At 35.4% G+C, this 22,461-nt stretch overlaps 4 protein-coding genes across 4 annotated transcripts; all 4 read right to left on the reverse strand.

Moving 5' to 3' along the window:
- Positions 1–256: 256 nt before the first annotated feature.
- Positions 257–7,662, reverse strand: LOC123899926 (protein RNA-directed DNA methylation 3). Its single transcript, XM_045951195.1, has 18 exons — positions 7,312–7,662; positions 6,848–7,095; positions 6,574–6,729; positions 6,304–6,462; positions 6,132–6,215; positions 5,473–5,537; positions 5,051–5,386; positions 4,772–4,823; positions 4,529–4,684; positions 4,284–4,433; positions 4,086–4,188; positions 3,841–3,990; positions 3,698–3,752; positions 3,528–3,592; positions 3,284–3,359; positions 2,552–2,588; positions 712–2,413; positions 257–526 (listed from the first exon to the last, which is right to left on the reverse strand). Exons 1-18 carry the CDS (start codon positions 7,508–7,510, stop codon positions 471–473), a joined length of 3,849 nt encoding a protein of 1,282 aa, XP_045807151.1. The 5' UTR covers positions 7,511–7,662; the 3' UTR covers positions 257–470.
- Positions 7,663–8,954: 1,292 nt separating this feature from the next.
- On the reverse strand, positions 8,955–11,268 carry LOC123899945 (protein NUCLEAR FUSION DEFECTIVE 4-like). The gene has a single exon (XM_045951217.1). It carries the CDS (start codon positions 11,176–11,178, stop codon positions 9,340–9,342), a length of 1,839 nt encoding a protein of 612 aa, XP_045807173.1. The 5' UTR covers positions 11,179–11,268; the 3' UTR covers positions 8,955–9,339.
- Positions 11,269–15,259: 3,991 nt separating this feature from the next.
- Positions 15,260–21,845, reverse strand: LOC123899961. The gene is made up of 2 exons (XM_045951238.1): positions 21,752–21,845; positions 15,260–17,224 (listed from the first exon to the last, which is right to left on the reverse strand). Exons 1-2 carry the CDS (start codon positions 21,759–21,761, stop codon positions 15,471–15,473), a joined length of 1,764 nt encoding a protein of 587 aa, XP_045807194.1. The 5' UTR covers positions 21,762–21,845; the 3' UTR covers positions 15,260–15,470.
- LOC123899953 lies at positions 19,693–21,761 on the reverse strand. The gene has a single exon (XM_045951229.1). The coding sequence runs from the start codon at positions 21,759–21,761 to the stop codon at positions 19,959–19,961; it is 1,803 nt and encodes a 600-aa protein (XP_045807185.1). The 3' UTR covers positions 19,693–19,958.
- Positions 21,846–22,461: the final 616 nt, after the last annotated feature.

Consider the following 22,461-nt stretch of genomic DNA (forward strand, 5'->3'; position numbering starts at 1 on the left):
TAGTTTATTCAAAAATACAAAAATGAACAGAAGAGAAATACACAATGATCTACTCATTCAGTAATTACATGACAACTTCATCACAGACAAAACAAATGAATATAACCACCAGTCAACAAATTAGCAACAATATACATTTTCATCACATACCTCAACATGAATTACCAGGTAAGAAAACACAACCCAAGTCAATACAATACAGTCACTGTCACAAAAGAACACAATATTTCACCCCGAAAAAAACAGAACACAGTAATAGCACACAACTGTGCACCGAATTTTATGGCACATTCATTGCATAACACAACAAAAAGGGCTAGTCAATCATCAGATCTGTTTACAATAATTATAAGTTAACATCAAATTCTGGCAGAAAGATTAGTGCGGATTTACAAAAATGCTTGAAATCAGAAAGTAGAAATGATTGAGCTCGTTTTACTTAAGTTCATTCAGCACGTTCTAGAAAGTAATTACCATCCACCTTTGCTATCCCCATCATTTTTCTTGCCCCACAAACCTCCAGAACCTACATAATAAATCAGTCACAAGTTTAGGAATTAGGCTGAATTTGTTATAGAAAAAAAAATTAGATATTTTGTTTCTGATTCGCATTAAATTTTTTGCATGTCCATAATATTTTTTTCATTTGAAAATATCTCAAGGATATCAAAATGGTTACATAGTCGAGTGGACAACTAGACAATTCCTTACCATCTGCTGCTGATCCACCCCAACTAGATGATTGACCCTTATCTGGAGCAGAATCAGTGCCCTTTGCCCAGCCAGCACCAGAGTCGGTTCCCTTGGCCCAGCCAGCACTGTCTTTAGCCTCCGTCACCGGTCCTGACCCACCACTGTTCCAACTACCACTAGCTCCACCACTTGATGAAGTCCAAGCCCCAGACCCATTATTATTCTTCCATCCTTCAACATTATCTGCCCCCTTCTTCCAGTCAGAGGATCCATCCTCACCAGAATCACGACTGTTGTTCCAACCACCAGGTCGGTCATTCCTTCCACGGCCTCTACCTCCTCCAGATCCTCTGTCTGATCCCCATCTACCACCAAAACCTTCCCCATCTGATCTACCTCTTCCACCAAAGCCCCCAGATTCTCCTCTACCCCTAAAACCTCTACCTCTAAAGCCACCTCTGTCCGAGCCACCTCTACCACGGTAACCTCCCCTCCCACCACTTCCATCATCTTGAGTTGGGGGATCAGAATTACCAGCACTCCAGTTTGAAGTACCTCCACCTTTTCCCCATCCACCAGACTGATCTGGCTCAGAAGTGGTTCCAGTGTTCACTGCAGCACCCCATGAGGGCTTTGGAGTTGATGTACTTTTATTGCCCCAGGCAGTATTCTGGTTGTCATTAACCTCTGCCTGACCCGAGCCACCTCCACCTTTTCCCCATCCACCAGACTGATCTGGCTCAGATGCGGTTCCAGTGTTCGCTGCAGCACCCCATGAGGGCTTCGGAGTTGAAGTACTTTTAGTGCCCCAGGCAGTACTCTGATTGTCATTAAGCTCTGCTTGTCCCGAGCTGCCTCCACCTTTACCCCAGCCACCAGACTGTTCTGGCTCAGATATGGTTCCTGTGTTCGCTGCAGCACCCCAGGAGGGCTTTGGAGTTGAAGTACTTTTAGTGCCCCAGGCAGTATTCTGGCCGTCGTTAACCACTGCCTGACCCGAGCTGCCTCCACCATTTCCCCAGCCACCAGACTGTTCTGGCTCAGATGTGGTTCCAGTGTTCGCTGCAGTACCCCACGAGGGCTTCGGATTTGAAGTACTTTTAGCACCCCAAGCAGTATTCTGATCGTCATTCTCTGATTGACCCGAGCTGGCTCCACCTTTTCCCCAGCCACCAGACTGTTCTGGCTCAGATGTGGTTCCAGTGTTCGCTGCAGTACCCCACGAGGGCTTCGGAGTTGAAGTACTTCTAGCGCCCCAGGCAGTATTCTGATTGTCATTCTCTGCTTGACCCGAGCTGGCTCCACCTTTTCCCCAGCCACCAGACTGTTCTGGCTCAGATGTAGTTCCCGTGTTCGCTGCAGTACCCCGCGAGGGCTTCGGAGTTGAAGTACTTCTAGCGCCCCAGGCAGTATTCTGATTGTCATTCTCTGCTTGACCCGAGCTGGCTCCACCTTTTCCCCAGCCACCAGACTGTTCTGGCTCAGATGTAGTTCCCGTGTTCGCTGCAGCACCCCATGAGGGCTTTGGAGTTGAAGTACTTTTGGTGCCCCAGGCAGTATTCTCGCCGTCGTCTGCCTGACCCGAGCTGCCTCCACCATTTCCCCAGCCACCAGACTGTTCTGGCTCAGATGTGGTTCCCGTGTTCGCTGCAGCACCCCATGAGGGCTTTGGAGTTGAAGTACTTTTGGTGCCCCAGGCATTATCTTGTGCATTATCCGGCTGCGGCAACAACAAAAATATATTTACATACAATTAAAAATGCAGTAAAATAACAACGAAAACCCGAGAGAGACAGGAAAGATGCGAAGGGGGGATAAAAGTTTGCACAGTATTTTGCAGGCACAGTGCAAGACATACCACAGAACTTGGAGCTGAAGAGTTACCCCATCCACCCCTGCAAAACAATTACCATAAATCAAGAAAGGGAACAAAAAAAGAGCAATAAACTGCAGGCTGAAAAGTAAAATAAGAAGAAAATAAGACTGTCTTGGCAATAATAACTATCATAACTGTTTTAAAAACAAGAATACAAATATGCGCTCTAATCTCGTCATATATCAATTAAAGACTCTTCTAAAAGAGACTGATCCGTATCAGAAAGACAGTGCTCCCACATCTAAAATAATTTGGTTATGCTTTCTTAGTATTAGTAAATATTTAAAAACCATATTTGTATATCTCAAATAAAGATACATTTATTTTTTGAATGTTTGACACATAGATGCCTCTGCTGTGTTTCCATTTGTGCTATACTGTGCTACTGCTACCATTTAAATCATGTTCGATGATATTCAAGCAGTGTTGTTACATAGCAGCTATGGTGGAATGTAAGGCGGATTTTGTGAAACTCCACCCACCGTGGTGGCGGCGTAAGTCACAATCCCAAGTTAATATGGCAAAGTTTTGGCCATCCACTATAAACCGTCATCCGCCATATACAGCAATGTGTTAAAGATTACTGAACAATATATAGATATTATGTGAACATTCCTTTTGACGATTGAAGCCATCAAGAATAATAAAGTTAATTGTATATAGAACAGATAAAATCAGAGATTAACTATCAGTAAGAAATATAAAAATATATACCTTTCAGCTGACGTTTCTCCAGCAGTATTCCATCCACCGCCTCCAGTGGATGTTCCCGCAATATTATTCAACCAACCTTTCCAATTGAAAAAATGTAAATCTTAACAAAACATAAATGGCAAAAAGAGTACAGCAAAGGAAACTATCATGTATGTTAAATAAAGACTCAATTTTATACGAAAAAAGTATTTCTTGTTGAAGGATAAGGAAATGCCAATAAATTTTGAGAATAAAGGATTCCCACCTCCAGCGCCGCCTTCAGCACCCAGCAAATCAAATGGGTTCGATGAATTCGAATCTGGATCACCGCTGATATAAGAAACATAAAGCAACTCAACAATGTTCACAAAGAGACAGAACAAGCAGTAACACATAAGTAGTTACGGGAATCACAGCAGTCAATCTCAGAAATACCTTGCTGACACAGCAGTATTCTTCCCTTGAACCACAGAAAGATGCTCAGATTTAACTGAATCATAACAAGGTCATGGACATTGTCAAAAAATTACGATAATCTGATATTCAAAGAATCAAGTGCAAGACCACCATAAACATACCTGTAAGAAACTTTTGCTGAGAATCTAGTTTCACAGTAACATCAGAGCGACGTATGCCAGTGACACGGCAGAGGTATCCCTTCAAAGGACCTATCCTAATTCTCAAGGTCTGGCCAATAGCAAATAAGCTATCACTGTCCCCACGGTTAACTGCGTACACAATTATTGCATTGAGGAAAATTAGTTACATGGGTATTATATCCACAGCTAAAAAACGTGTCTAGGAGTAGGGCATCTTTACATACATTCACGATCACTTTCTCTTGATTGCCATGGCTTTTTTGGTGACAGAGGTGACCTTGGTGATGATGGTTGGTCATCAAAGACTAAAGGACCTGGTTCACTATCCTGAGTATAGATCAATGAGTAAAAAAATCAAAAATCGGCACAAGTTCTCAGTGATTGTAACCAAGCAGGGTAGGGTACTAGAAATGATGTTAGACCTTTCCAGTTCCGCTGAAATCACCAACGGCAAGCTTGACTTTCTCACACATAGTAGCTTTAGCTGCGACGTAACCACTATTTTCTTCCTCATTTCCATCATATAGAAAGACAATCCCTTTATAGATATATCTAACAATGCCTTGTTTACCCTGCAAAATGAAAGAAAATAGTTTTAAAAATAACGAGAAGGGTGTGCAAAAATTCAAACATACCACAAAAGTTAATTCAGAAATAAGCATCAGACCTGGGATGGACCCTCCAGAACCTTAACATTATCGTTAACGACTACAGTCTTATTGTTCAGATCCTGGGCACTAAGTTTCAGATCGCCCAGTGCACTTTTTATGTCGTTTTTTTGAACAGTCACAGCGACAGGCCCTTCTGAACTTTCTTTTAGAATCTACAACAGACAGGAAATCTATAAAAAAGCACAAGACACTCAAAATCAAACGTAAACAAATGATACTGCATAAGCTGAATACTGTACCTTGTAAGTACCATCTTTATCTGTGCTTATTATCACACCAAAGTCCTGTTTTCTGCAATGGCAAAGCTGTCAGGCATGAAAAGCAACAATCTGCAGGATGTGCATGTGTAAACTGCACATCTGCGTGTTCGTCTCTCTCTCTCTCTCTCTCTCTCTCTCTCTATATATATATATATATATATATATATAGAGAGAGAGAGAGAGAGAGAGAGAGAGAGGGGGAGAGAGAGAGAGAGAGTTTGGATGATATAATGAATGCCAAGTTTAACAAAAACTTACCGAAAGCGCACAAGAGTAAATAATTCAAAATCACTTCCTGCACCCAAACCTGATGAGCCCTCTCCTTTTCCATCGCCCTTGTCAGCTGTTATAACCCGTTTTTTCTTTGTGTCACCATAAATATTAGAAAGCCACTCCATATCATTTGATTCATTGTTTTCGGAAGACCCAAACTTCGATATCTCCTCTTCAGTGGGAACAACACCCCAAAAACTTAATGACTCTGGAGATACTTTCTTGTATAAATATCCATCCTTGAGCAGCAAGCCGTCAAGAACCTGAAAAACCTTGCCAGATTCCCGGTCGTGTTTAATTTGGATCAGAGGTCGGAACTCCCTGCAGAATCATTGGAAATCAATCCCATCAGACAAACTATCCAAAATAAAAAGATAAAAATATATGAGAATATGCAATATTATTACTCGAGTTCACTGGAGCTGATTAATCTCGGTGCTGGTACCGCAGTTTTTTGGCGACATCCTCCACCCTGCAACAATGAGAAAAAAATATATATCAATGAATATACAACCATAGGATATGAACGAAGAAGTCAAAAGAGCAGTCTGTAAAAATAGGAAGTCGTATAAATCCGGGACACAACCAGTAAACCAAGTCCGCCATACTTTCATAGTGCCATGGTAAGGTTTAACTTAAATATTTAGATTCCCTCACAGATCTTATAATCTTATGTAATTAAAAAGAAAACAAAGAATAAATTTTCAATTTAGTCTAATTACAATTCCGACACCAATTGTAGTAGTTTCCTCGATCTAATTTAATACGTACAATAGTTTCCATAACATATCATATTGAAAGGTGGAAGTTAATGTGATTTTGACACCAACCATCATGACCAACCAAATGCAAGGTGCAGGTAGAATTTTTTATCAATGCAAATAGTTGTAATAGTCTCCAGTCTTATTTTCCATGAATGGAAACAAAAAATGTGGATCCACTTAAGTTCTTTAGCATCTATTTGTAAAAATAACAACTGAAGGAAAACAGGCATAACCAAAGCTAACAGATGAACTTCAGTAAATAGAAAGGAAAAAGCAGATAAAATCGTGTGAACGTAGATTACAAATTTGGCAGCCAAAACTTGTAGGTCAATTCTTGGAATAAGCTTCACGGTAACTTTTTTGCTTGTATTATTCACTGCCACAACCTGGCAATAAACAATAAAAGATAAAAGAAATAAGCATTTCACAAGTTGGACAGCAAACGAAAACTCAACATCAATTCTCATGTAATACCTGTGCTAAGTCCCCCTTGTAAATACCACCTTTTACGCGAGCCCACATGCCCTCAGAAATTTCAGGTTTCTTTATTTTAACAGAGAACAAATGAAAAACTTCATTTCTCGGAACAGGTTGCACTCGAGTAGCATAGATACCATTAATCCCATAACATGCCTGAAATTACATGTTAGTAACAAATGAAAACAGATTTAGCCAGCTTCAAAACCATTTCTCTAGCAACAATTGATATCTATAAACCAACTAAAGCCCCATTACTAAAGCTACCTGATTTATATCATATTGTCTTTCAGCTTCAATGTATATAGATCCTTTCACATGATCTACAGCAAAGGCAGAAATTATCTGCATTTTAGTATCCAGCGATTTCAGATGAACAAACTTCTGCATCAAACAGATAGCTGAAAGCCTCTCACGCCCAACCTGCATCAAACAAAGCTTATCAAAGAATGAAATAAAGAAGCGCCCAAAAAATTACGAATGCTACAACTCGAAACTAAGGTTAACAAAATCACTAAAAGTCATGTTTCAGTTTGCATACAGTGCATTTGACTTTCCATATAGTTGGAATAGATTCCTGAAGAGCATGATGTAAAGAATTATCCTCCATAGGTTTGTCCTCAAACTCATCTCCAGCATAACGGAAAGACATGGAATTAACACGTTCTTCCATCAATCTATCAAATTCTTCTTCATCAACAAGTTCCTGTTTAGGAACAAATGGAGTGCTACTCTGACCCTTAGGTGGTTCGTTCATTGCTGACAAAGTATCAAATTCATCTTCATAACCTAAAAACCAAATTTTCAAAAAACATAACAGCGTTTAAGATACAACTAGAAATTCTATATATTAAATAACGAAAATAGAAAGCCATAAAACCAAAACGACACGAAAAATTGAACGAAACGGTAAAATGTAGATGAAACTGAAACCCTAAGATTTGTGAGTAAAAAATTAAGAAAATGAAGGAGAAATTTGAGAAGGGATTATGATGGTGTACGTACCTTCGCTGAAATCACTGAAGTCGTCACTGTCTTCGTCGCTGTCGTCGGCGGCTTCATCTTCGAAGAACTGAACGACATTTCGATTCCTCTTTTTGCCTGTTTTGTCTTCGTCGTAGGTGACCTTGCGTTTGCCGGAGGAATCTTTACCGGCGGGAGCTTTACCCTTTGGATTTGAATTTGCTTTGCCGTTGTTCGTCATTTCCGGCGAATTGAGATCAACGGAAATTGCATGCAGAGAGAGAGAAGAGTGAGGGAGGGAGGGAGTGAGAGTGTGAAGACCGAGAATTCAGAAATGAAATTGTTAATTTGTTATGAGAAAAAAAAAATTGAAAAGGAAAGTAAATTTGTTAGGAAAAAAAATGGTCAACGTGGCTTTTTTAAGTACAGTGGCAGTGGCAATTCATCCCTTGGGCCTTGAGTGCTTTCGAAAGAGTTAGACCCGGCCCATAAAATGACACGGGCCTAGTAGATCTCTATACCCACTTGAGCTTCAAATTGACTTTCATTTTTTTAGAAAATCTTCTTGCGCCCCGGTACACTTGCGTGTCCCCTGACATTTTTAATTTAACCCTCATTACTTAGGATACGAGTGTGTAAATCGAAAAAAATGGAAAAAAAGAAGATAAAGTAACAATTTTAGCCTTTATAAAAATCGAAAAGGAATCAAACCTTCAAGAATTGAGTTCGCATCATAGTATGTGAACTTTATAAAAATCAAATTTGTATGTCCTCATCACCCTTCTCACATCTCCCATAAAATAATTTTTGAATAAAACACAATTCGCAAGTTAAAGTAACAATTGTAGTTTTATCTTACTAGCTCTTGTAGCCTTGATACATGTCTATTATAACTATACATGTAAACTTGGTCATATCAAATAAAGTAATAATTCAGTATAGCACTCTAAATATCGAATTGTGCAATGATTAAAGAGGAAAGTGAATTCACACTTTAAATAGCGAATTGTGTTTCAATTTGCATCTTATTTTGCGAGTGACAAATTTGTTTGACTCAGGCCCAACGTCTACGCCCCATTAATGAAAATATTATGGAAAAAAAGTTTGCATCCTAGAATGTCAACTCAGTTCGCATCTTAGAATGCCAATTTTATTTTTTTCATAATATTTTTATTTATGGAGGGTGCAAATATTGAGACTGAGTCAAATAAAATTACGCTAACCAAATCAATACAAAATGAACATATCGTAATGGTTAACACATCAACACACACAGATTTGCTTCTCAATAAATATTACTAATAAAACTAACATTTCAATCTAATTTGAGCAATTCTCTACTCTTCCACATAAAAATGAATATAGTACTACCTGTTTTTTATAGAATGAAAATTTGTAGATGGCTACTCTATAGAATTTAGTATTTAATAGGAGTATTACATATTCACGTGGGTTGCTTAAAAGTAACAAAAATAGAATAGCATAAAATCTTATTTTGCATTCTTTACTTGATTATAGCTCTTTTTTTAGTATCTCCCATCCAATTGGATTCATCATTGTTAATTTTACTTTAAACAATGAAGTAACAAACAGTTTGCCATAAAATGGCAAACCAAACACGCAGCTGGGATAGCAAAATGTTGAACACAAGCAAATGCCAAAGTTAGATACACAGCCAAAATGTATACACAGCCAAAATTAGATATTTATAATTGATAATTGATTCCTATATTTATCACATGAATTCATTGAAAGATGTGTATGGAAAAAAAAAGTGGGCCTAGAGACAAAAAAAAATGGACTGAATATATTTTTCTTTCCTCCTAGTCTTTGTCCTGGTGGTTGTGGAATTTACTTATAAATCAACACCAATCATATACATTTTTTTCTTCCATAAACCGGATATTATCTGCGTGTGGAATGGCAAAGACTAATTCTTCAAGTCTTGTGAAATCAAAATGGATGGTAAACTCTTCCTTTTAACATTGTTGCATGCCCAAACCAGAAATACTAATAAAAATCAACACCAAGCATAATTAATTAATCAAGCCTAGCTACATCAACGAATTACTACTTCTCTGCAGCTTTTGCTTCATCTTGACCTCTTTCACCACCACTTTGGACCACCTTCATCTCAGCCGTATCACCTTCAACTTCCACCGGTTCCGATCGGTACCTCTTGTATATATCACCTTTATAAAACTGAATAGTTCTAGCCACCAAAATAAGTGAAATAAAAGCACCAATCAAAGTAGCTGCAGTGATAATAATGAAAGACAATTTATAACAACTTGCTCCTACACAATTCAATTCCTCACCCAATTTTCTTGGTACTCCTCTTGCAACCAATTGTCTCTTAGCTTCTTTGTCATATAAATGACCAGTGACCCTAACATTAAGGAAATATAGTCCAATTGGACTAGCTACCCCACCAAAGTTGTACAAAGTTGAATAGTATTTCAAACCAAATAACTCTGAAATTATGGCAAAAACTAATGGCCATTGTGCACCAAAACAAAAACCAATGATTACTGAAGCAAAATAAAGACCATTTTGAACATCAAAGGCTATTAATAAGTGACCGACACAAGATAAAAACAGAGTTAATGTTAACATAAGTGGTCTTGGAAATTTGTACTTTGTTAAAACATGTTCTGAAACAAAACCTGAGAAAACTCTTCCTAGGTAATTCCAAATACTCACTAATGAAACAAATGTGCTTATACTTTTTTTTGGATATCCAAGTGATATTCCAATTTGACCCAAATTATCAATTGCTGTTAATGTTCCACCAACACCACAGGTACCAGCAAAAAATAGCAATATCATGTCTATGCTGAAAAGTGCTTGAAGTATTGTATAATCTTCACCTTTTTCTGGTGGACTAAAAATATTTTGCCACCATCTAGTTTCTTTTTCTTCAACACTAACCATTGCATTGTTATTATCACCATTTTTTGCTCCTTGATCGGTTACTATTTTAACCGAAAATGGATCGACAAATGCAAGTTTTTGACTCGTGTAAATCTTTTTCTGTTCGACGAAAACCACAGCAATAGGTAGGAACAACAAAATAAGCACTACAGAAGCACTTCCAATATACTCACTTTGTTTAAAAGACAATTTGTTCTGTAGTATAATCATAACCAATAAAAAACCAGCTAGACTAAGTGAAATATACAAAAACTTATAGAAAACATCAAGTTCATTGGTCTGTCTAACTGGTTTCATATATCGAACGGTTCGAAGAAAAAGAAAGGAAATTGCAGCAGGAAGCCAAGCAATGAGTAAAATCAAAGCTTTTGGATCATCAAAATAAATAGCATAATAAAGTTGTGTGATAATAGCACCACTAAGACCAACAAAACCTTTCAAAATCCCCAAAACAACGCCGCGTGTTTCGGGGAAATTCTTAACACAAGTAACAAGTGAACCAGTATTTGAAAAAGACTGAGAATTAGCACCTATACAAATATAAAGACACATTTGCCAAACTTTTGGTTTTGAAATTTTTTTGGTCACTGCTAACCAAATCATGAAATAACCAAAAAAGTTAAGAACTGAACCCATTGCAAGAACAACATAAGGTGGTGTGATTTCATTGATTAAACCAGAGAAAATACCAAGGTTACCACCTAAGTCTTTGAAGAAACTAAGGAGGTTAAGAGTTGTTTGGTCATAGCCTAAGGCTCTTTTTATGGTGCCGGAGTAAATACTGAACATGTAGGTGGCTCCAGAAGCTGACATGATTAGAAAGGAAGCAAACACTACAAACCACCGTCCTGTGATGACTTGGATTATGAGGTTTTTCTTTTCTGATAACCCCATAGAGCTACCAACACCTTCAACCATTTTGTTATCACTGAATTTGAAGATGTGTGAGCTAGGTAGTGTTAGTGTGCCAATCATTATATAGGCAAGAGTTTGTGTATATTTTATTTATTTTTTAATTTTACAAAATTACAATACTAGTACTTTGCTAACTGGAAAATGCTCACATAATTTAATTCATTGGCTGTCAATGTCATACTATAAATGTATATGTAATTGAAGGGCAATTGAATTATCTGGTGTCAGAATTTTATACGGCTAGACCATCTTCAATGGTGGGTATTTATTTTTTTAAGCACTAGTACCTAATAGGTACTTCATTGGAGCAAAACACAAAAAGTACCTAATAGGTATCGGTTCTACAATAAGAAGTGGTACCTATATTATTTTTGTGAGCCTCATTTATAATGATGTTAAGTTATTGGTGAGATGTGTTAGAACTTTTTAAGAGTTGTTAGGTTGGAGGGATTGAGTGCTTATTAGGTACTAATATTAAAAAATTATAAATAAGTGATGTGTAAACGTGAGACTCAGTTAAGTACTAAAAAATGAGTAACTTCATTGTGGATGCTCTTAGATGGATAACGTTCTAGTTTCTACCGATTTATTTTTATATATATTTTATATAAATAATATTTACATCGAGTATTTTTTTTTTTTTTATCAAATTTACATCGAGTATTGAAAGGTGAAAAAATGGGATTCAAATTCATGCTTCAACAGTGGTGGGATGAGTAGTTCAATTAATTAACTAAGTTGAACTAAGGAGTTAAAAGTCCAAAGTTCAAATAAAAACTAACCTAACATTTTAATATACTAACAATTTGCCATTAAAAACGAAAAATCATGCTTCAACATATGAAATGTCTCTAACTCTTTTACAATCTTATATCAGTTATATGCACTTATGGGACCTTACCAAAAAAAGATAGGCACTTATGGGACAAATATAATTAACATTAAAATCATACAAAAATATCATTTAATGTATAAAATTATATTTATTGATAAATAAATATTCATGTTTAACTTATCTTTTTCAAAAAATTTTATAAATTCATAGTTAAACACCTAACCATAATTGAACTCGGGTGAAATATTTGGTTCAACCTTTTTTTTTCTTTTTCAGTATCAAGTTGTTTCAACTCTCTCCCGATCACAGTTAGATGATGCATATGAGTCACATTTAACTTGCGTTGCTTTTGAAAAGTATATATAAAATTAAAAATAGGAGGATAAGATTAGCGTAAAACTGTAGTTAATACTTAATTGAATGATAAGACGAAGTGCTTCAACATTAATGAATGAATCTTATCTTAATTTAATCCTTAAATATGGTTAAATTTATTTTTTTTGTCTAGTAATCTGTTGTCTGAACTCAAACATTTTAATTGTTGATAAAGGGAGAATCTGATGTTCAAGCTCTAATTCCTTTAATAATATCTCAAAGACTCAAATTGCTTCTAAATGAGTCACACTTATGAAGACTAAACATGGTTAGAATATATAAAGTTGAAGATATTTAATTTGGTTATTAAATTTTATATGGAATTATCGAATAATACAAAATTTTGGGATAGGAATATCTCTTCCCTTGAAAGCAAGAAGATCAATAGGAATAAAACAAAAAAAGAAAGGTTAGTACACACGTACAAATAAAAGGATAATACAAGAGAGTGCATCCATTCATTGTAGATGCGACGAAGTAAGGAATTTCATACTTTGATGCCAAAATTTGAGAATTTGTGGAAGAAAAAAAAAACCAACAATTTTTTTCCTTTCATGTGAGTTCAATTCAAACTAAAATTCAGACATGTCATATTTTTTATTTGGCAAAATTACACTACAAGTCCTTTATCTTATTTTTTTGTAACACTTTGGTCCTTTATCTTTTTTTTTTGTAACATTTTGGTCCTTTATCTTTTATCTGTAACACTTTAGTCCTTTATTTTTTTTATTTGTAACATTTTAGTCCTTTTTTTGTAACAGTTTGGTCCTTTGTCTTTTTTTATTTGTAACACTTTGGTCCTTTATTTTTTATAAATAAATAAGATAAGGACCAAAGTGCTACAAAAAAAAAAGATAAAGGACCAAATTGTTACAAAAAAAAGATAAAGGACCAAACTGTTACAAAAAAATAAGATAAAGGACCTGTAATGTAATTTTGCCTTTTTATTTTATTTTTACCTAAATTTAAACTAAATAAATAATTATTCTTGATTAGTAAGAAAAAAATTATGATACTTCAATTTTTTTATTTTTGTTACAATAGAGCTGAAGGTCGAACTCAGACCTCTAGCATACTATCAAAACCCCTCATCACTAGACCAAATCCAGCTAGTGTCTTGATACTTGAATATTTTTCAACTCAATACAGTTGTTTTTTTCTTTTCAAATTAGTATTTATTGTTGTTCTAAAAATAATCGTTAGTTGTTGCAGTAGTGATTGATGCTGAACTTTGTAGGGATGATCAAAATTTGACCCCCACAACTACGATCAGGACGGGGCTAAAACCATTTGATATCAAAACTGACTCCGAACCAAATTAGGCGGTCCAGTAGACTGGATATCGATTTCAAAACAAACAAAAAAAAGTATGTTTTTACACCTTTTGAAAAGTTTATACTATAATATGTAAGATGAATAGATGATGCATATTACCTCTTAAAGAATTTGAAGTATTTATCCAACTATGAGAATAATATTAATTTTTATTGATTGTTACGGTTATTAAAAATAATTAGAAAAAACCAATATTTAAAACGTCACTTATGTCATTTTTAAATTGAGTCAACAAATATTTTATTGAAAGTAGTAATATTGAATGTGGAAAGTTTTATCATGAAGATTTCTTAGCAGAGCCGGAAGTAAGAGGAAACTCCCCCAATCGGTGGGAATCCATATCCATGTATGGAGACTCTTTAGTTGACTTGTCTTAGAGGGACCATTGTTTTTCGGCTTGAGTTTATTAGTCATGGGAACTGGGACCATGCAGTTCTAAACATCACAATGGGTGATGCATGCTACTAGTAGAGGTAGAAAAATCTTTGCTGCAACCTGGTAGGGACATATAACTTATTAGCCAACTCTATTTTGGTCAACATTTATCATCATGATATGACTTAAGAAGTGGAGTAATTGTTCCGGAGTTGATTTATAGGTTGGCCAAAGTCCAATATATATTTTTTGAAGATTCGATATTCAATGATCAACTAATGAGATGACGTGAATATCTTTTACTTTAATTAAGGTTTTGAGTTTAAAGAAACCTTTGATAAAATTATTCAAGTTCCTATGTTCGTTTCGTGAATTGACATGCAACAACAATAAAACTGTTAGAGAGAGTATGTCACACATTTGAGTCCTACCAAATTTAAAAAATTAGTCTTTAAAGATGTGTGCGAAAGATAACTAAACCTTTGAAAAACAAATGAAGTCATTTTCATGTATGAACCCGATATTTTGTCTGTTTGATGAAGCTGAAAATAAACACTGTATAGGAGATTCCTACGAAATCATTGCTTACCCAGTTTTGTTAGTAGTCAGCTAATAGTATTTGTCTTTTTCTATCTAGCCGTCCGTGAACATAAATTTATGGTGCCTAAATTTATTTCACCGACATGGGATTTACACACTTTCTGTCCAACCAGCCTCATAAGTCCAAAGTTGCTTCAACACAGCATAGCAAAGTGAAGGTGATTCAGAGATAAATTTGTGAAAGTATTTTGGTTTAAAATTTGTGAAATGTTATTGAGGCTCATAATGATTTATGGGTTTATATTAAATATCATTAACATATCAAATGATTTAACAAGACTGTGGTTATATAAGGACAAATCAGCAAAAAAAATTTAGATGTAGTTGGCATTTGTATATTACTAAGATTAAGATGAAAATAAAAATGATAAAATTAATTGTTATTTGGGAATCTTCCGTGAAAATTTGAAGAGCTAATATTCTCCTTAAAAATGGTTTAATAGTGCTTAACCTTATTATAATCTAGTTACAAAAAACTGAGGACTATACAGTTCTACATTTTAATTTAGAGAAAACTTGTGCATAAACCATCCTTCATATGTACTTCTAATCTTTCTTCTTTCTAATAGAATAGGAAATTGTTCTCCAAATTTTATCTTTCACCCACCCTAATGTCTCCTATGATGTTTTTTCTTTACATGTATTGCTCTATATATTTAATGAAATGTCATACATCCATTTTAACGCTCTAGTTCCCGGGGAAGGGGGTTCTGATAATCCAAAGTCTGGCCAGGAGATAAGTAAAGTCTGTCTGATAATTGTTTCCACCAGAAATCAAACTCGGTTCTCCCAAATGATTTGTCCTAAGGGATACATTCACACACAATAAACTCTACACTTTTTGAAATGTCTTTCCTACGTTCTTCTTCTCCAACATTTCATCTTCTGTCACCATAGCTTCTTCTCTGAATCTCTTGTATATGTCACCCTTGTAAAACTTTCTTGTCCTAGCCACCAAAAGAAGTGAAATAACAGCACCAAAAAATGTAGCAGCTGCAATAATAATGAAAGATAACTTAAAACAATTAACACCAACACAATTCAATTGTTGTCCTTCTTTTCTCTTTAGTCCAAGTGCTTCTAATTGTTTGGTACCTTCTTTGTCATATAAATGACCAGTGACCCTCACATTAAGAACATATAATCCAAGTGGACTTGTTACACTTCCAAGATTATACAAAGTTGCATAATATTTAAGTCCAAAAAGTTCTGAAATTATAGCAAAAAGTAATGGCCATTGAGCACCAAAACAAAAGCCAATAATTACAGAAGCTATGTAGAGACCATTTGGAACATCAAATGCTATCAAAAGATGTCCAATACAAGACACAAACATTGTTAAAGTAAGCATAAGAGGACGAGGAAATCTATACTTCGTTAGAAAATGTTCTGAAACAAATCCTGCGAAAACACGTCCTAGATAATTCCAAATACTAACTAATGAAACAAAAGTGCTTATGCTTTTCTTCTGATATCTAAGTGATGTTCCTATCTGACCAAGATTATCAACTGCTGTCAATGTTCCACCAATACCACAAATACATGCTACAAATAGTATCAACATGTCTATGCTGAAAAGTGCTTGAAGTATTGTATAATCTTCACCTCTTGCTGGTGGATTAAACACATCTTCATACCATTTTGTATCTTTTTTTGGATCTGAAACTGAAACAACTTTTTCTTTTTCAGTTTCAGTAACAGTTTCACTTTGTGTTACTATTTTCACTGGTGAAGGATCAACCAAAGCTAATCTTTTACTCCGCCAAATCTTGTTCTCTTCAGTAAAAACAACAGCAAGTGGAAGAAAAAGCAAGAAAATTACCACACCGGCACTTACACCAAATTCACTCTGTGAGAAACTGACCTTCTTTTGAATTATGATCATAACAAACAAAAAACCAGCCAGACCAAGTGATATGTACAAGAATTTATAAAACACATTAAGCTCGTTAACTTGTCGAACAGGTTTCATATATCGAACGGTTCCAAGAAAAGCGAAAGAAATAGCAGCAGGAAACCAACCTATAAACAAAATCAAAGCCTTTGTATCATCATAATAAATAGCAGAATAAAGTTGTGTGATAATTGCACCACTAAGACCAACATAGCCTTTAAGAACTCCCAAAACCGCCCCGCGAGATTCGGGGAAATTCTTAACACAAGTAACAAGTGAACCAGTGTTTGCAAAAGATTGAGAATTAGCACCTATGAAAATGTAAAGACACATTTGCCAAACTTTTGGTGTTGCTATTTTTTTGGTAACTGATAACCAAATCATGAAGTAACCAAAAAAATTTAGAATAGCACCTATTGCTAAAACTATCCAAGGTGGATAGATTTCATTGATTAGTCCCGAAAGGACACCAACGTTGGTACCACAATCTTTGAAAAAACTAAGGAGGTTTAGTGTGCTTTGGTCATAACCAAGGGTTGTTTTTATGTCGCCGGAGTATAAGCCGAACATGTAGGTGGCTCCGGCAGCTGACATTATTAGAAAGGATGCAAACAGGATGAACCACCGTCCAGTAACGAACTGGACGGTGAGACTCTTCATGTCTCCCCAACCATGAACACCAATTGAACTACCTGCTGCCATTTTCTTGGAATGCAAGAAAATTTGCAAATAGCTGGCACTTATTGACACTTATAGCAGTAAGTAATGTGGCTAGTCTATAAATGTTGGTCAAAATAGAAGAGAGAGAGAGAGAGGGAGAGAGAGAGAGAGAAAAGGAGAAATTAAAGGAAATTGAATAAGGAAGGTTCAGAGCAATTGAGGGACGGAAAGCATGGAGAGAGTATGAGAAAAATTCTTTTTCATTTTAACCATTTATTTTTTCCTTCTGTTTGGCTCTAAAATCTGTGTCTAGCTATTTCATTTCTAAGAATAAGTGCAAGAGTTACAATCCAACAAGAAGTAAGGCATCAAAGACAGAGAGTGAAAATTCCAGTAAAGGAATTTTGAAAGAAAAATTTAGATAGAAATATTTTTTTGGGTGTAGGGTTGTGAGTTTTGTGAGAGTGTAGTTGTTATAAACACTTTGTATATTTTATTATTATTAATATTAGTATACTTCTGCGTTATTTTGTTCTTTCACAAATCCGATAATATGGAGAAATTTTGGGTAGTTTCCTAACAACCGGTATCAGAGCCAGTTACTATTCACATAAATAGTAACTTTTGTGAATAATGCAAAACTTGGACGCCGTTACCAATTTTTCACAGAGGTGTTCTAAAGCACGGTGTTTCCCAGAAACTTTCAAAGATGATCATGAGGAAGTCAGATTCGAGTAGGAGTAATGGCTACAGACGAAGGCAAAGTGAAAATAGAAAAGTTCGATGATGCTAACTTTAGTTTTTGGAAATGTAGATAGAAAATTATCTATATCAGAAAAAGCTACATCAACGTCTCACAGAAAAGGAGAGGAGTTTTTTTTTTTTTTTGACAAGAAAAGGAGAGGAGCACTATGAGTCTATGACTAGGTTAGAACATCACAAGATAAACAAAAATTTGAGTTTTGATCCAATTCCTTAGCCTTCAATTTGTCTAATCTCAAACATCAATTTAAAATCAAACACACTATAACATAAGTTTTCATGTCCAATTCCTCATTATTTTTGCAAATCTAACGCACCTTACCATTAAAATTATGGTTTTGTTTTCAAGAAACAGATATTGGCGAGGTTCAATGACTTTGCCTATTTGGATCACTTTAGATTCAGTGACTATAGGGCAGGTGTATCATGCTAGTTGTAGTGTATATAGTCCGAAAATTTGAGCAATGTGGAACTTCAAACAGACTACAGACAACTTTAACATCCACCCGTAAGCCTAGCGTGAGCTTCCATGTTAAATATGTTTGCTTCTCAACTCCAAAAACTAGCTCATAGGGTAAAGTCGCTCTCACATATTTATACACTCAGCAGTCCGAGAACCTGATTAATGTGAGACTCCAAACAGACTACAAGCAACTTCAACGCATGTTTTACTTCTCCATTAAATGTTTCAATTAAACCTGACAAATGACAATATCCTGCTGTTTCTGTTCTCACAGTGAAGTTAGAAATTTAGAATTCCATTGTGTGTAATCTCTGTAGTCTCAACTCAAGCCTTTCTTGTTGCTTAATTTTGCACCACAAATGGAAATTAGTTTAGCTGTTGTTTGTTGCTCTCTCTTCGTTGGTCTGAGGGATTGTGCTATTTGAGAATCATGCTTAATTGGAATGTCCTCACATTGCAACTTGCCAACTTTTTTATTTTAATATAACCATGTTGCCTATTTAAAAAGAACAGAGTTCCAATCTCAATAACTAAATTTGTGAGATTCCATGGAGGTCTTGTTTTATTTACAAAACCAAGACATTACTTTACATGGATTCCTTCAAACATGTTTGGAACACAGCCTCAAACTAAAACATGTTGTGTCATATGCAAGAGTGTTGTTCCAGAAAGGATAAAAGAGAGGGTAGAGAACTCACAAGTGGATTAGTGGAAGGATTCTTTGAGCTGGAGGTTGGAAAATTCGAGCATTGGAGGTGACCTGCAAAAAGGTGGGGTACATGCAGAAAATACTCTGACGCCAAAGTCGGTATAAGCTTGATGTAGAGGTAGACTTTATGAGGTTGTATATATAGGCTAATAGATGTGGCATTGGACCAATAGATATTACATTGAGCTTGATCTAGCCCAAAAGTCCAGTCTAAAACGAGTCCTCCCCGAATTCTCACAACCACCACCATATTTTCACTAAAATTTTAAGACATTAAGTATATAAGTCAACTCATTTATATACTTAATTTGCACTTGACACATCAACGAAAACCGTCTTAAAAAATATTGGTACATTCAATAATGAACATTGAACAAAGCTTATATTTTTTTTGGTAAACCAAAAGTATTCTCCGCGCGCAACTGCAGAGACTAATCTACTCGAGGTAACTGAGATCCATTTAAGGGGTTGACCTCTTCCAACAAATGCTTCTCCATACGCACCGGCCGGGGATCGAACCCAGGACCAAATGGTTAAAATATGATAAATTAAAGCAAATAATTAACCTTGGCATTGACTAACAACGTGCATGTAAGTAAAATAAGCAAACCGGCAGTATTAAACTATAGTATAACAATGCAATCAAGTTTCTACTTTGAATGTGTGACAAAAGAAAATGAGAGGTATACAACACGGCAAACAAAAATTAGCACACATAATGTTACATATTATACTTTATAATATGTATGACAGCATTTTAAATTTCATGTTTACAACTAATTAATTATGAATCTATGATCTATACTATCATCCTTATCCATATGTCCTGATTCTAAGATGTCACCACATGTTGCTGACCAACTTTGGCATCTTCTTCTGTCTTTACCATGTTCTTTTTCTCCAACATTTCAGCTTCTGTCACCATGGCTTCTTCTCTGAATCTCTTGTATATGTCACCTTTGTAAAACTTTCTTGTTCTAGCCACCAAAAGAAGTGAAAAAACAGCACCAAAAAAAGTAGCAGCTGTAATAATAATGAAAGACAACTTGAAACAATCAACACCAACACAATTCAATTGTTGTCCTTTTATTCTCCTTAGTCCAAGTGCTTCTAATTGTTTGGTACCTTCTTTGTCATATAAATGACCAGTGATCTTCACATTAAGAACATATAACCCAAGTGGACTTGCAACACTTCCAAAATTATACAAAGTTGCATAATATTTAAGTCCAAAAAGTTCTGAAATTATGGCAAAAAGTAATGGCCATTGAGCACCAAAACAAAAGCCAATAATCACTGAAGCTATGTAGAGACCATTTGGAACATCAAATGCTATCAAAAGATGTCCAATACAAGAGACAAAGAGTGTTAAAGTAAGCATAAGCGGACGAGGAAATCTATACTTTGTTAGAAAATGTTCTGAAACAAATCCTGAGAAAACACGTCCTAGATAATTCCAAATACTTACTAATGAAACAAAAGTGCTTATACTTTTCTTTGGATATCTAAGTGATGTTCCTATTTGACCAAGATTATCAATTGCTGTCAATGTTCCACCAACACCACAAATACATGCCACAAATAGTATCAACATGTCTATGCTGAAAAGTGCTTGAAGTATTGTATAATCCTCTCCTCTTGCTGGCGGATTAAACACATCTTCATACCATTTTGTATCTTTTTTTGGAGCTGAAACTGTAACAACAGAGTTGACTTTTTCTTTTTCAGTTTCAGCAACAGTTTCACTTTGTGTTACTATTTTCACTGGTGAAGGATCAACCAAAGCTAATTTTTTACTCTGCCAAATCTTGTTCTCTTCAATAAAAACAACAGCTAGTGGAAGAAAAAGTAAGAAAATTACCACAGCAGCACTTACACCAAATTCACTCTGTGAGAAAGTAGCCTTCTTCTGGATTATGATCATAACCAACAAAAAACCAGCAAGACCAAGTGAAATATACAAGAAATTATAAAAAACCTTAAGCTCGTTAACTTGTCGAACAGGTTTCATATATCGAATAGTTCGAAGAAAAGCGAAAGAAATAGCTGCAGGGAGCCAACCTATAAACAAAATCAAAGCCTTTGTGTCATCATAATAAATAGCAGAGTAAAGTTGTGTGATAATTGCACCACTAAGACCAACATAGCCTTTAAGAATTCCCAAAACCGCGCCGCGAGATTCAGGGAAATTCTTAACACAAGTAACAAGTGAACCAGTGTTTGCAAAAGATTGAGAATTAGCACCTATGCAAATGTAAAGACACATTTGCCAAACTTTTGGTGTTGCTATTTTTTTGGTAACTGATAACCAAATCATGAAGTAACCAAAGAAATTAAGAATAGCACCTATTGTTAAAACTACCCAAGGTGGATAGAGTTCATTGATTAGTCCTGAAAGGACACCAACGTTGCTACCAAAATCTTTGAAAAAACTAAGGAGGTTTAGTGTGCTTTGGTCATAACCAAGTGCTGTTTTTATATCGCCAGAGTATAAGCCGAACATGTAGGTGGCTCCGGCGGCTGCCATGATTAGAAAGGAAGCAAATATGACGAACCACCGTCCAGTAACGAACTGGACGGTGAGACTCTTCATGTCTCCCCAACCATGAACACCAATTGAACTACCTACTGCCATTTTCTTGGAATGCAAGAAAATTTGCAATATAGCTTATAGCTAGCTAGCACTTATTGACACTTATAGAAGTAAAGTAGTGTGTGTAGTGTATAAATAAATGAGATGGAGCAAGTTGTTCAATTAAATATATAGAGATCATGAAAATAAATGGTGACACCCTTATTTGTTGCAAATGTTGACTTGTTACATGTGGGGATGAACGATGTGGCCAACCTTTCACATTCAGTAGTATTATTATTCTATATGTTTTCTCCATCAATCTAGATGGTTATACTAGTAGTGTATATAATATTTCAAAGGAAAATGAATGGCAAGTTCAATTTTTTTTTTTTTTTGTCAGGATGGCAAGTTCATTTTTATAATGATTTGTATTTGGAAATGTTGACCAAATTTTAAAAATGGTAAGTTTTCATTTACAAGGTATCAAAACAACGATATGATAAGATAGAATAATAGAAATTAGAAAATATAGTGAATTAATGATTAAAGATAAGAACAAATAGCTTATCATATTTTTATCGTATCATAGCCACCAAATAGCTCACAAGGCATCAAACAAACACCAATCACTTTATTTTTGTAAGAATTAAAATGAAGTTTTCAATTTGTTTTTGGACAGTTGGATTTGGTTTTACGGTTTAATTTCTCTACTTGGATAAATGAGGCCAATGGCATCATCTCACCGGCATTGAAATTTGAC

This window comes from Trifolium pratense, linkage group LG1 (assembly GCF_020283565.1).
Source record: "Trifolium pratense cultivar HEN17-A07 linkage group LG1, ARS_RC_1.1, whole genome shotgun sequence".
NCBI lineage: Eukaryota > Viridiplantae > Streptophyta > Magnoliopsida > Fabales > Fabaceae > Trifolium > Trifolium pratense.